At 42.0% G+C, this 14,934-nt stretch overlaps 1 protein-coding gene across 1 annotated transcript in view; it reads left to right on the top strand.

The window, feature by feature from the left end:
• Positions 1-4,891: 4,891 nt before the first annotated feature.
• The window catches only part of LOC310799943 (NACHT, LRR and PYD domains-containing protein 12-like), a gene marked incomplete at its 5' end in the record, with an annotated part of 149,267 nt that continues 139,224 nt past the window's right edge, over positions 4,892-14,934 (top strand). Inside the window, 4 exons of the mRNA XM_083662552.1 lie at positions 4,892-5,022; positions 8,675-8,794; positions 11,467-11,681; positions 11,800-13,597. Coding sequence (XP_083518678.1) covers positions 4,892-5,022; positions 8,675-8,794; positions 11,467-11,681; positions 11,800-13,597 — 2,264 coding nt within the window. The remainder of the gene's footprint in view (positions 5,023-8,674; positions 8,795-11,466; positions 11,682-11,799; positions 13,598-14,934) is intronic.

The following is a 14,934-nucleotide window of genomic DNA, read 5'->3' on the forward strand; positions in this document are numbered from 1 at the left end:
GGGGGGGGGGGGTGTCTGGGAGCTGGTCTGACTGGAAGAGGAGAAAGGTTTCTGACGCACGTTTTCCGTTTTGTTTACATACGACTCGGACAGATAGTGTAATAGGCTAACGTTAGCCTCCACTACAGTCAAACACACACTGGCTGTTTTCATAGCAACAGGCAACAACATGTCATGGATGGATAGCGTGAAAGTGGAGAGGTCTCATCCCAACGTGGATTTACGTTCCTGCAACAGCAATCATAAAGGCAGTATGGATTATTGGAAGAGGGGAGGAGGGGAGGGGAGGGGAGAGGAGAGGAGAAGAGGGGAGAAGAGGGGAGAAGAGGGGAGAAGAGGGGGGAGGAGGGGAGGGGGGAGGAGGGGAGAAGAGGAGAAGAGAAGAGGGGAGAAGAGGGGAGAGGAGAGGAGGGGAGAAGAGGAGAAGAGAAGAGGGGAGAAGAGGGGAGGTGAGAGGAGGGGAGAAGAGGGGAGAAGAGGGGAGAAGAGGGGGGAGGAGGGGAGAGGAGGGGAGGGGGGAGGAGGGGAGAAGAGGAGAAGAGAAGAGGGGAGAAGAGGGGAGAGGAGAGGAGGGGAGAAGAGGAGAAGAGAAGAGGGGAGAAGAGGGGAGAGGAGAAGAGAAGAGGGGAGAAGAGGGGAAGAGAAGAGGGGAGAAGAGGGGAGAGGAGAAGAGAGGACCCTCCTCTCCTCTCCTCTCTTTTTTTCTCCTCGCGTTTCCATGTTGCCAGACACTATAATGACAGTTTGAGCCTTCCCGCAGACGGCGAAACAAGCAGTTTTATTAGCGAACGTGTATTGAAGATGCGGTGCAGGATTGCCCTGTGTAGTTACACTGTGTAGTATCACTGTGTAGTTACACTGTGTAGTATCACTGTGTAGTATCACTGTGTAGTTACACTGTGTAGTATCACTGTGTAGTTACACTGTGTAGTATCACTGTGTAGTATCACTGTGTAGTTACACTGTGTAGTTACACTGTGTAGTTACACTGTGTAGTATCACTGTGTAGTTACACTGTGTAGTATCACTGTGTAGTTACACTGTGTAGTTACACTGTGTAGTTACACTGTGTAGTATCACTGTGTAGTTACACTGTGTAGTTACACTGTGTAGTATCACTGTGTAGTTACACTGTGTAGTTACACTGTGTAGTATCACTGTGTAGTTACACTGTGTAGTTACACTGTGTAGTTACACTGTGTAGTATCACTGTGTAGTTACACTGTGTAGTTACACTGTGTAGTATCACTGTGTAGTTACACTGTGTAGTTACACTGTGTAGTTACACTGTGTAGTATCACTGTGTAGTTACACTGTGTAGTATCACTGTGTAGTTACACTGTGTAGTATCACTGTGTAGTTACACTGTGTAGTATCACTGTGTAGTTACACTGTGTAGTATCACTGTGTAGTTACACTGTGTAGTTGTTTGAGCACATTGCTCGAGGCTATCTTGGTGAGTACTCGACCAATCTGAAAAAAATATGTCACGATGAGCTTAAGTTGGCTACCTTGGCTAGCTTGCTGGCAAAATGTCGATGAAGACGTGGGCCGATCTGCTGCGGGAGGCATCTAATGCCATGGATCTAATTCCTCCCCCCACTACCCCTCCTCCAGCAGCTCATCCTGTGCCCCCAATGTCTGTAACGTTACCCTCACATGGATCAACTTCCATGGAATCAATAGTTTGTGGTGCTGTGCAAGGTAACGTTAACGTCAAAACCAGTGGAAAATATCTAGCTAGCTAGATAATTGTCCTGTCGTTTTGACGTTACCTTGCACAGCACCACAAACTCCCATGGAAGTTGATCCAGATGAGGCTAACACATACTGGGGCATATTGAGGGCCCATGATGAGTGGCTGGTGGAGGAGGGGTACTGGGAGGAGGAATTTGCTCCATGGCTCCATAGCCGCCAGCTGAGCGGAGCTTCCGGTCCGGAGTGATACGTCAAGCCAATCAGAATCAAGAAGTAGGCCTACTACTGGTCATAAAAATGCACCCTGAAATACAATACACACAACTAAATACAATACACACAACTAAATACAATACACACAACTAAATACGCTTCGCCTGATATTTGCGGTTGCCATAGCGAAAAAATGCCATGTTTTTCAATGCCAGTCAGGATTATTCATGCCAAAATTCAATACAATACACACATTGAAATACAATACACATATCGAAAAGGCAATACACATATCGAAATACAATACACATATCGAAAATACAATACAGTTGTTGTATTTTCAAGATGTGTATTGTATTTTCAATATGTGTATTGTATTTAAGCATTTTGGTATTGTATTTATTGTTACACATGTATTGTATTCTTCAGATGTGTATTGTATTTTCAATATATGTATTGTATTTCCAATATGTGTATTGTATTTCCAATATGTGTATTGTATTTCAATGTGTGCATAGTATTTCAATGTGTGTATTTGTATTTGATTTAGGCACGATCCACCCTCCATAGCATCGCCTTATTCCGGTCTTATTCCAACACACATGTAAAAAATAAAATATAGGAACTTCTTTGAAGGCACAATTGAAAAAACTCAGTTTAGCCTAGGCTATTGTTGTCAATTGTTTCTTGGGAGAGTTGTATTTATTTGGCACCATATATATCAAACTGTACAGGCTGAGGAGGAGCAAACTGTTGAAAGTGAAAGTAAAATGTGTCAGTTCAGAGAGCGAGTCAGAGCGACTCCATTTTACATTGAGAGAGCAGAGCAGCAGGAGGGAGAAGCAGGGTGAGTGTTATTACATTATTATTCCTATCATTCTTTTATTCAGGGAGAAAAACTAGTCACCTTTAGGTAACATTTAGGTGAGGTAAAAGTCACCTTTAGGTAACATTTAGGTGAGGTAAAAGTCACCTTTAGGTACATTTAGGTCAGGTAAAAGTCACCTTTAGGTACATTTAGGTCAGGTAAAAGTCACCTTTAGGTACATTTAGGTCAGGTAAAAGTCACCTTTAGGTACATTTAGGTGAGGTAAAAGTCACCTTTAGGTACATTTAGGTCAGGTAAAAGTCACCTTTAGGTACATTTAGGTCAGGTAAAAGTCACCTTCTCGCACTTGTGTTAAGTTAATGATTTGAGTGTTTTTTTTGTGTCTCTGCCCGGGCTGATATCTGTCACCTTTTTCCACTGACTTTACGTCCCTGTTGTTTATTGTAAAAGCCTCGGTCTTAAGTTCTCCTGCGTTCACCTGCCTATTTTCCTCTCTTTCAACGCTCATAGAAGAGATGTAACAGTGAGATAATGACGTCAGTAAAACAAAGAGGGAAGTTGATGTGTGTACTTCACAGAAGCCCAGAAAAAATTGAAAAAATTGAAAAAATAGAAAAAATAAATAAAGTTTGCACACTGCAAAGGCTCCAGTTAGGTGTGTTTTATTTGACACCGGTGGGTTACGTTTCGGGCAGCATGCCCTTCCTCAGACAGTGTGACATAGGAAGACGCCATCTTAAATACATGCATGGAACAGTCACATGACGCAGTCAAGTGGGTCAACTCGGTCATGTGACAGGAAAAGCTTGGATGAAGAAAGTTACATACAAATACAGTTTATACATTGTGATCAAAAGTGAAATTAGCACAATTATGGTATATTGGCTATACTCCAGACTTTTATGTGGACAGAACCAAGTCTGACCACAGAGAAAACAACACATCTCCCACAAAATGGGCCTGGGCATCCACTAGAGGTGCCCAGGATGACAGTATACAGAAATAGAAATGGAACAATACAGATCATATATTATAAATGACAGATAAAGCAGGACAACTCACATATGCATTGTACTGCTAATTTAAATGAGTTCCAAAGTGGTATTAATGCCTGAATGCGAGATCTGCATATGTGAAGGAGATATATATATATATATGTGTGACTATATGTACATACAGTAGGAGGAAAGGTCACAGAAGCCCGACATGACGCAGTTTAAACCGTTAAATGAACCCACTTTTATTCCATCTGTGTGTCTGAGACTCTGCGAGATGAGCGTCTTTCAGTCACATGACTCCTCATATAGAGAGAAACGGCTTGTTGACTTTCTGCAGGCAGATCAGGACTTCAGAGCGGGGTGGGAAACTAATCTGCTTCATATTATATTAGGCCTACAGAGGGCCTACTACTGTACATGCGTCGACTTGCCTACAGAGTCTGACTGGTCCGCGTGTGTTGTGTCATCCGCCTGTCGTCTCTGACTGAGGGCGCAGGCGGAGTTCTCATAAACCAGCAGTTTCACTGAAATCTGTGGATACCGTGGGTGACCACTGAGGGGCGCTGATGCACCTGTTCTACAGATTTCAGCACCTGACTGACAGTATCCACCCGACACACTACAGCCAGCTGAGGATCTGCTTGAAAATGCAATTCTCATTGAAGACAAGTGTTGATAAAAAAACAATAATGAATGAAGCTAGAATAAAATTGTGTGTGTGTGTGTGTGTGTGTGTGTGTGTGTGTGTGTGTGTGTGTGTGTGTGTGTGTGTGTGTGTGTGTGTGTGTGTGTGTGTGTGTGTGTGTGTGTGTGTGTGTGTGTGTGTGTGTGTGTGTGTGTGTGTGTGTGTCGCATTGAAATAGCACGGTGGACAGTAAGAGCGGTGCGGTGGGGGTTGGTGGCCAGACGTTTGCCGGAGTTCGATTCCCAGCGTTTCTAAACCGTGAGTCGCATAAAAAAACACACACATGACCAAACCATTTCCCTAACCTGAACCAAGTTGTTTTAATTGCCTAAATATAACCGTTTACCCCCCCCCCCCCCCAGTATAACTGGTTTACCTCTGAGACTGACTGAAGTGTACAAGTGAGAAAATAACTCAAGCTTATTTGTATAGCACCTTTCACAGATACAAGATCACAAAGTCCAGAACATGTGGAAGGAGGAGGAGGAAGAAGATGGCAGAGCAGAGTCTCCAGTACCCAGCTGTCTGTCTATGAAGACTGACTGGTCTAAAGAGCATCCTCCACTCTTCAGTAATGAACCTGGACCTTCAGACACAAGGTAAGAGAACTGTTATCCCATAAGCCTACCTGATGGAATATGGTTCAATGAGATTGTATTCATGAAATCAAGTTAGTAGTAAAAATATGATGGAATACTGGAAAGAGAAAAATACAAGCTCATTGCTATTTGAGTAGAAAAAAAGGCTATTCTTTCATTCACTAAGAATAACAATAAGATAACAATAAAATGAGATAAGTTTAAATTATCTCTGTAGATTTGGATCGATTGAGCAACAAATAATTTCAAGATATATAAAACTAAATAAAAGATAAGCTACAGTGGGTGGAATTAAATATAACACAACTGACAATTGCAAACACAACAAGCATTTAATGTGTGATAAGCTGGAAACTGTTTGTCTCTATGAAACCAAATATCAAAGCCTAAAACAGCTTATTGGTTACCTAAAACAATGCCTCCTTGGTCTCATCACATCATTATTAGCTCTCACATTTTTTCCACACAGTGTTAAGATACATTTATGAGTGAAATCCTACATACTGAGGTCATCATAGTTATAAACTTTGGGATCAATAGATATAACGAGAAACAGTCAATTAGGAAAGGGGGGGGGGGGGGCTTAAACGACACCGCCAATCAACCGGAAAGCCTCTCCTGAGTCAAACAAGTCATCACTCATGTGAATGTAAGTTTGGATCAACACATACAGATGATGAAAACCAGATTCAAGATTCAAGATTTTTATTGTCACTCCATGGTACAAGTATCACGTGTGAAATTCTTTTGCTGTGAACTCCGTTTACAACATAGTACAAATATAACAGGGCATATGAGTGCAAAAACAACAAAAGACACAACAAGCAATAAGGCAGTAGAGTGATAAGACAAGTCAGAGACAGTGGCATATTCACTGCACATAGGTGCACATGTCATGTGCATACTTGGACGTACTTAAACATTTTGAATTCTACGTATTTGACGTACAGGTGCAAATAGCATATACCTAATTAAACATACAATTAAACATTAGACATACGTAATGGTAGCAGCTACAGTACGGTACAGTACGGCTACTTCACTATTTGTGTATGTTAAGGAGTCTCGTGGCCTGCGGGAAGAAACTGTCCCTCAAGCGATTTGTGCGTGCTTTTGGGACCCTGTATCTTCTCCCTGAGGGTAACAGGGAGAACAGGCTGTTGTGGGGATGGTTTGTGTCTTTGATGATCTTCAGGGACCTCCTGAGGCACCGCTGGTTATACAGTTCCTGCAGTTCTGGCAACTCACATCCTGTTACGTGCTGGGCCGCGCGTCTCACTCTTCGTAGCGCCCTGCGGTCCATGGTGGTACAGTTCCCGTACTAGGTGGTGAAGCAGCCAGTCAGCAGGCTTTCAATGGTGCCTCTGTAGAAGTCCCTGAGGATTTCTGGCCTTAGCCCAAATTTCTTTGGGCGCCTGAGTCTGTGTAGTCGCTGTTAGGCCTTTTTGACCAGGTTGGTAAAATGTGTAGAAATGTCTGCAACAGATGACAGACTGACTGACCTGTTCTACCACTAGAACATAACCAGGCCAAGAAACATGAATGAAAAGTATGTACAATATGAAAGTATAAATATATACAGTATAAAAACAAAGGAAAACATATAAACACTAGAGGGCACTCTGTAGAATGCATACCTCCACCAACCTTTCTACAGAGTTTTGTGATGTTACGTGAATCCATTTGAAATGTAGGTGCCTTTTTGTGATTGGCCACACCCCCTTTTTGCCAGTGGGCGTGCAAAGTACATGTACATGCATAATCTATGATAATAATCTAAACATAGTAAATAATCTAAATAATCTAAACAAATAAAATAGAAATCAACAAATGAAGACAATAGTAGAATATGAGAACAAAACATGAATTTAAAGTCACTAGAACTAATGATATGTATCAAACATTTGTGTTTCCAGAGGTCAGTACCACAGGCAGAGAGCAGAGTCTCCAGTACCCAGCTGTCTGTCTATGAAGAGTGACTGGTCTAAAGACAATCCTCCATGGTTCAGTAATGAACCTGGACCTTCAGACACAAGGTAAGAGGACTGTTATACTGTAATGAAGAAATGTTATTTGATAACCTACACGATTGCACTGAAAACTACAGAGACAAGGAGTGACCATAGGGAGAAAAAACACGTTTTATGGAGGACAAGATATACAGTATATTTCACTTCCTGGATGTAGGTCAGACCTGCCGTCAGTTTGGCTGGATTCATGCACACAGAAGACATTTTATTCCCTAAATTTTTTGTTTTTCATTCCTCCAAATTCATAATGTGTGCACACAAACTAATTATACAATTAAAACTTCACATCAATTATCCCAAAAAGCAGAGTCGTTGTGTTTGATCACCTCTGAAAACGTGTTGCCTTTTCTTTTGATTTACAGAGGTCAGTACCACAGGCAGAGAGCAGAGTCTCCAGTACCCAGCTGTCTGTCTATGAAGACTGACTGGTCTAAAGACCAACCTCCATGGTTCAGTAATGAACCTGGACCTTCAGACACAAGGTAAGAGAACTGTTATCCCATAAGCCTACCTGATGGAATATGGTTCAATGAGATTGTATTCATGAAATCAAGTTAGTAGTAAAAATATGATGGAATACTGGAAAGAGAAAAATACAAGCTCATTGATATTTGAGTAGAAAAAAAGGCTATTATTTCATTCACTAAGAATAACAATAAGATAACAATAAAATGAGATAAGTTTAAATTATCTCTGCAGATTTGGAACAATTGAGCAACAAATAATTTCAAGATATATAAAACTAAATAAAATATAAGCTACAGTGGGTGGAATTAAATATAACACAACTGACAATTGCAAACACAACAAGCATTTAATGTGTGATAAGCTGGAAACTGTTTGTCTCTATGAAACCAAATATCAAAGCCTAAAACAGCTTATTGGTTACTTAAAACAATGCCTCCTTGGTCTCATCACATCATTATTAGCTCTCACATTTTTTCCACACAGTGTTAAGATACATTTATGAGTGAAATCCTACATACTGAGGTCATCATAAACTTTGGGATCAATAGATATAACGAGAAACAGTCAATTAGGAAAGGGGGAGGGGACTTAAACGACGGCCAATCAACTGGAAAGCCTCTCCTGAGTCAAACAAGCCATCACTCATGTGAATGTGAGTTTGGATCAACATATACAGATGATGAAAACCAGCTTGGTAAAATGTGTAGAAATGTCTGCAACAGATGACAGACTGACCTGTTCTACCACTAGAACATAACAAGGCCAAGAAACATGAATGAAAAGTATGTACAATATGAAATTATAAATACATACAGTATAAAAACAAAGGAAAACATATAAACACTAGAGGGCACTCTGTAGAATGCATACCTCCACCAACCTTTCTACAGAGTTTTGTGATGTTACGTGAATCCATTTGAAATGTAGGTGCCTTTTTGCGATTGGCCAAACCCCCTTTTTGCCAGTGGGCGTACAAAGTACATGTACATGCATAATCTATAATAATAATCTAAACATAAGAAATAATTGAAATAATCGAAACAAATAAAATAGAAATCAACAAATGAAGACAATAGTAGAATATGAGAACAAAACATGAATTTAAAGTCACTAGAACTAATGATAATTTATGTATCAAACATTTGTGTTTCCAGAGGTCAGTACCACAGGCAGAGAGCAGAGTCTCCAGTACCCAGCTGTCTGTCTATGAAGAGTGACTGGTCTAAAGACAATCCTCCATGCTTCAGTAATGAACCTGGACCTTCAGACACAAGGTAAGAGGACTGTTATACTGTAATGAAGAAATGTTATTTGATAACCTACACAATTGCACTGAAAACTACAGAGACAAGGAGTGACCATAGGGAGAAAAAACACGTTTTATGGAGGACAAGATATACAGTATATTTCACTTCCTGGATGTAGGTCAGACCTGCCGTCAGTTTGGCTGGATTCATGCACACAGACGACATTTTATTCCCTAAATATTTAGTTTTTCGTTCCTCCTAATTCATAATGTGTGCACACAAACTAATTATAGAATTAAAACTTCACATCAATTATCCCAAAAAGCAGAGTCGTTGTGTTTGATCACCTCTGAAAACATGTTGCCTTTTCTTTTGATTTACAGAGGTCAGTACCACAAGCAGAGAGCAGAGTCTCCAGTACCCAGCTGTCTGTCTATGAAGACTGACCGGTCTAAAGACCAACCTCCACACTTCAGTAATGAACCTGGACCTTCAGACACAAGGTAAGAGAACTGTTACACTACCTGATAAAAGTAAGCGAGTAAAGTGAGTAAGCTTGATGAAGGGAAAATGTTCTGTTGTGTCATTTAGGATAGTTTCCTTCACTGTTGCACAGTGTTGGGACTAACGCGTTATTAAGTAACGCGTTACAGTAACTAAGTTACTTTTTGCGGTAACGAGTACTGTAACGAATTACTTCATCAGTAACGTAACGTACTTACAATTATTGCGGTTTAAACAGGCTCGTTACTTGTTACTCCACGATTCTGTGCGGGACCTACAGCAGCGAGGGTAGAGAGGAAAATGCGAGTCTGACGGCGGTCTGATGAGGAAGTAGGCTAATCGTGCGGCACTTCTATACTTTCTAATGTTACTGGACCAAATTCTGATAGTGAAACGGGTCATTTTGCGCGAGCTGTGTTGTGTACGGTAACGATGTTCACTTCACACCGCTCGGCGAGTCAGCAGCATGGAGCCCTCTCCTCCTCGCTTCTCTCAGGCTGTCTGTCACCAGTGTCCTGCTGCACCCAGGCAAGCACAGCACTCGTCTCTCGCTTACAGATTCCCCTCGCGTTGGAGGGTGTTCACGGTGTGTTTCACGTTGTTTGGTCATGAAATGGGGAAAAAATGCCTGCAAGTCTGCTGCCTTTTGGAGATGAACTGCTATTAAAGGCAGCCGCGACGAGCGGCTGCTTTGGGGCTCTGCTCTGTCCCTATCTGCAGGCAGTGCTGGGCTCTGCTGCTCACTGTCACTCCGCTTTTACAAACGGTAACCACAGTGTTTATGTTGTTCAGCCAGGATATTATAGACTACTGATACAGTTGTTAATTATACAGTGCCAAAAGTGTACTGGCTACTTTTTGAAGGCAATAATAAATATGCCTCAATGTTGTCTTGTCCCACACTGTGCTACAGCAACCCCAAAATAATGTGTGTGCATTAATAAGAGAATTGAGAGTTAAAAAAAAAGTAACTCAAAAGTTACTTTCCTAGTAACTAAGTTACCTGGACAGTAACGAGTAACTTAAAGTAACTGAGTTACTTTTCAGAGCAGTAACTAGTAACTGTAACTAAGTTACTAATTAAAAGTAACTTGCCCAACACTGCTGTTGCATCACACTATGAGAGGACTGTGTTCATGAAGCAAATCTCTGCCCCAGTGTTTTCTTACATATTTTTTTAAATATTAAAAAATAATATGATGATGCTTGGAACTATGGCACTTGGCACTTTCATGTCTGTCTACTGTCTATAGTCTGAGCCTTTTTAAAATTGAGTGACTCTCCCTGCAACCAAATCTACCTATGGGTACACATAAAGTAACCTTGACTTTGACCTTGACTTAGAGATGGGACTGATCCAATGGCGTGCCGATACTGACGTCATTCACAAATCTGATATCAGACTGACGTTGTTGACCCTTAGTCCCGCCCCCCTCCCCGAGTTGCTCAAATTCCCTCATCCTGCTAGCCCCGCCTTAAAAGCCACAACAGCTCACTGCTGGCCACACGCATAAGACACGCCCACAAGAAATGGTTTAAACACCAAAACCTCCCATCATTGTTGAAAAGCCCATTTTCATTCATATGGTGTTTGTGTTTGACACTGTTTGTGTTTGACATGTAAACACAGACAGTGGTTGATACTGTAGATGTAATGTAATGGAACTCTGCCATCGTATCTACCCTAACTGCTGTGATCAATCTCTGTGCCCTGCTAACACTATCTGTAGTCAGAGGTCATCAAGAATGGTACTTATTTATTTACTAATGACTGCCAGACACTGTCTGTGTTCTGTAACAAATGTGTTGTTACAGTGTTGATGTAATAGGACTGTGTGTTGTTTGCATTGAGCTGAACATTCATTAATGATAATTACATATGAAACAAACCAGAAAAACTGTTACAATGTTGCATTCATCCATGATCACCACGGTGACATTTATCCATGATGGGTATGCAATGTTGACTCCACTCATTAAACTACAACTATGACAACAGATACATGTGAAAATAAACTTGACATGTGATGGCAGCACGATGCTGTCTGAGCATCTATAAAGTAGTAGTATAAAATAGTCTGGGCAAAATATTTTTTACAATTTGAACAAAAAAATTGTTCAAACTTTTGTTCAATTTTGTTTGTTTGTTAGATCTTCATCTGATCAGGGATAATAAATTGCCTTTATCCCCACAGAATGAGGAAGAGGAGTCTAGGTGTTGTGAAGCAGCAGCTGTCCTGCTGTGCATTGTGTCATTGGGTCCTGAGGGATCCAGTCTCTACCAGCTGTGGACACAGGTTCTGCAGACAGTGCATCACCTCATACTGGGCCCAGTCCGGTTCATCAGGAGACTCCGCCTGTCCCCAGTGTGGAAAAAGGTCCAGAACAAGATCTGGACTGCAGACACCCAGTCAAACCAGCATTGCACAATGTAAGACTGGGGTTCTGTCTACTGTTGTCACCATTTCTAAAACCAGGAAACAACAGCATATCTGTTAAACACTTGTTTACTCTTTCTTCTCTTCCAGCGGATGGCGTTTTGCAGGAGGTTTTAGACGTTCATAAGATCAGTCTGATAATGAGATGTGACTTTGTGACAGAAGGAACAGATGAAGCAGGAATTGAAACTCCCCTCAATAGGATCTACACTGCACTCTACATCACAGTGGGACAGAGTGAAGAGGTTAATACCCAACATGAGGTGTGGCAGCTGGAGACAGCATCCAAGATGGAGGCTCTCCATGACACTCAGATCAAGTGCCACGACATCTTTAACCCCTTACATGACCAAGAGACACACATCAGAGTAGTTCTTACAAATGGTGTTGCTGGAATTGGAAAAACCTTCTCAGTGAAGAAGTTCACTCTGGACTGGGCAGAGGGCTTGGAAAATCAAGACGTCATTCTTGTGATTCTGCTTTCGTTCCGGGAGCTGAACTTGATCAGAGATGAGCGGTACAGTCTTCTCATGCTGCTCCATGTTTTCCATCCAACCTTACAGAGGGTCACAGCAGAGAAGCTCTCTGTCTGTAAAGTTGTGTTGATCTTTGATGGCCTGGATGAAAGCAGACTTCCATTGGATTTCCACAACAATGAGGTTGTGTCTGATGTCACACAGGTATCATCAGTAGATGTGCTGTTGACAAACCTCATCAAGGGGAATCTGCTTCCCTTGGCTCTGCTCTGGATAACTTCCAGACCTGCAGCAGCCAATCAGATCCCTCCTACATGTGTAGACAGGGTGACAGAAGTACGAGGCTTCACTGACCTCCAGAAGGAGGAGTACTTCAGGAAGAGATCCACTGATGAGGAACTGTCCAGCAGAATCATCTCACACATCAAGGCATCCAGGACCATCCACATCATGTGCCACATCCCAGTCTTCTGTTGGATCACTGGTACAGTTCTGGAGCACATGTTGACTACAGACCAGAGAGGAGAGCTGCCCAAGACCCTGACTGAGATGTACTCACACTTCCTGCTGGTTCAGACAGAGAGGAAGAAGCAGAAGTATGATGAGAGCCATGAGATGAGTCAACAGCAGCTCATGGAGACTGACAGGGAAGTTCTTCTGAAGCTGGGGAAGCTGGCGTTTGAAAATCTGGAGACGGGCAACCTCCTGTTCTACCAAGAAGACCTGGAGAAGTGTGGTCTTGATGTCAGAGAGGCTTTGGTGTTCTCAGGAGTGTGCACAGAGATCTTCAAACGAGAGTGTGTGCTCTTCCAGAAGACGGTCTACTGCTTTGTTCATCTGAGCATCCAGGAGTTTCTCGCTGCAGTCTACATGTTCCACTGTTACACAAACAGGGATAAGAATGTACTGAGCACATTCCTGGGAAAAGTCTGGGATAGAAGTGATCACTCCTTGGATGTCTTCCTGAAGAAATCCATGCTCAAAGCCCTGAAGAGTAAAAATGGCCACCTGGACCTCTTTGTCCGCTTCCTTCATGGCCTCTCACTCGAGTCCAGCCAGAGTCTCTTAGGAGGCCTACTAGGTCACACAGAGAGAAGTCCAGACAGCATCCAGAAAGCCATCAGCAACCTGAAGAACATGGACACCTCCAATACGTCTCCAGACAGAAGCATCAACATCTTCCACTGTTTGATGGAGATGAATGACCACTCAATACATCAGCAGATCCAAGACTTCCTGAAGTCAGAGAACAAGTCAAAGAAGAAACTCTCTAAGGCCCACTGCTCAGCTCTGGCGTACATGCTGCAGATGTCAGAGGAGGTTCTGGATGTGTTGGACCTGAAGGCCTACAACACATCAAACGAGGGACGAGGCAGACTGATCCCAGCTGTGAGGAACTGCAGAGAGGCTCGGTTAGTCCTGATCTGAATTCTAACATTATCTACAGTTTAGTTACCTTCACACCTGATGCCATATGAACTATAAAGATATATAGTTCCTCAAACAAACACTATAAAACTGCTGTTCTACAGAGCAGTGGTAACACAGTGTTGGGCGTAACACACAAAGTAATGTGCTATTAATTTTCCTCTAACAGAGTAAATAAAGTAAGTCATTACTGTTACGTGTCAGTAATCACATTACAGTTACCAGGTTGGTCATTACTTGTGTTTCATTGTTTAGTCTCTTTAACCTCTGTATTGGTGCAATGGCTCTGAAAGATTCTCGTCGTCTTCAAGTCATGTTGGAAATATTGGAATTACAGGAGAGCGCACATAAACGAGCCAACAAAGTTAGGAAATACATCACGGAAAGTCTTCGAGCTGTGAGGCGACAGCGTGTCCACAATTTAATCAGATCTAGGCAATGAATCCACACAAAAAAGTTTGACTCTACAGCAGCGATAGTGTGAGGCGTGCCTCCCTCTCAAATGTATTGCATTCCAGCAGTTTGACAGGGCAAAGGCATTTTCCCCCCACTTTAAATCTTTATTGTACACAGTTTGTAAACAGACTGCACGTGGAGTTGTCAGACAGCGGGAGAGGAAGTAACGTACTGGAGGCGAGTTCATTTTGTTTCCCATATGAATGATTACGTTCGGTCATGTGTGTCATCGACAGTGTTGGGCACGTTACTTTAAAAAAGTAATATATTACATATTACTCGTTACTATTTTCAAAAGTAATATTATTACTTTACTTATTACTCCATGCCAAAAGTAATTCGTTACATACTCGTTACATTACTTTTCCGTTACATTCCACACAAATGGCAATAGGCCTTTTTCACTGCAGCGATTTTGTGTCTAAAAGGCAGGAGGTAACATAGGTGCACCAAGATGTTAATTAGGGCTTCCAACTTCTGGTCCATTTAGGTGTTCCAGTGCCGAAGCCCTAATTAGTTAGTTGGTTGCACCTGTGTATACTCTGTCTTCTAGACACAAATGGCCGTTGTGAAAAAGGCCCATAGCGTTTTTCTCATAAAAATGCAGGCTTTGCGGTGCAAATGTGTGAACTAGGTCTATTATGTGCCGTTCCATTTAAACTAATGGCTTTGCCAGAGCACAGCTTCCTACAGAGATGCTTGATGAAGAGCACACCTGGCTCAAAGTGATGACTGACAAGATGCAATCTTTTAAACAGCTTCTGTTTTATAGAATGCAGTATAATGCACGGCCAATGCAAACTCAATACGTATAGGCTACATCTTTGCTTAACAAGTTTGTGTCACAAATTATGTTAGCTCTGCA

This window comes from Poromitra crassiceps (genome assembly GCF_964638095.1).
Source record: "Poromitra crassiceps genome assembly, chromosome: 29".
Classification (NCBI taxonomy): Eukaryota; Metazoa; Chordata; class Actinopteri; order Beryciformes; family Melamphaidae; genus Poromitra; species Poromitra crassiceps.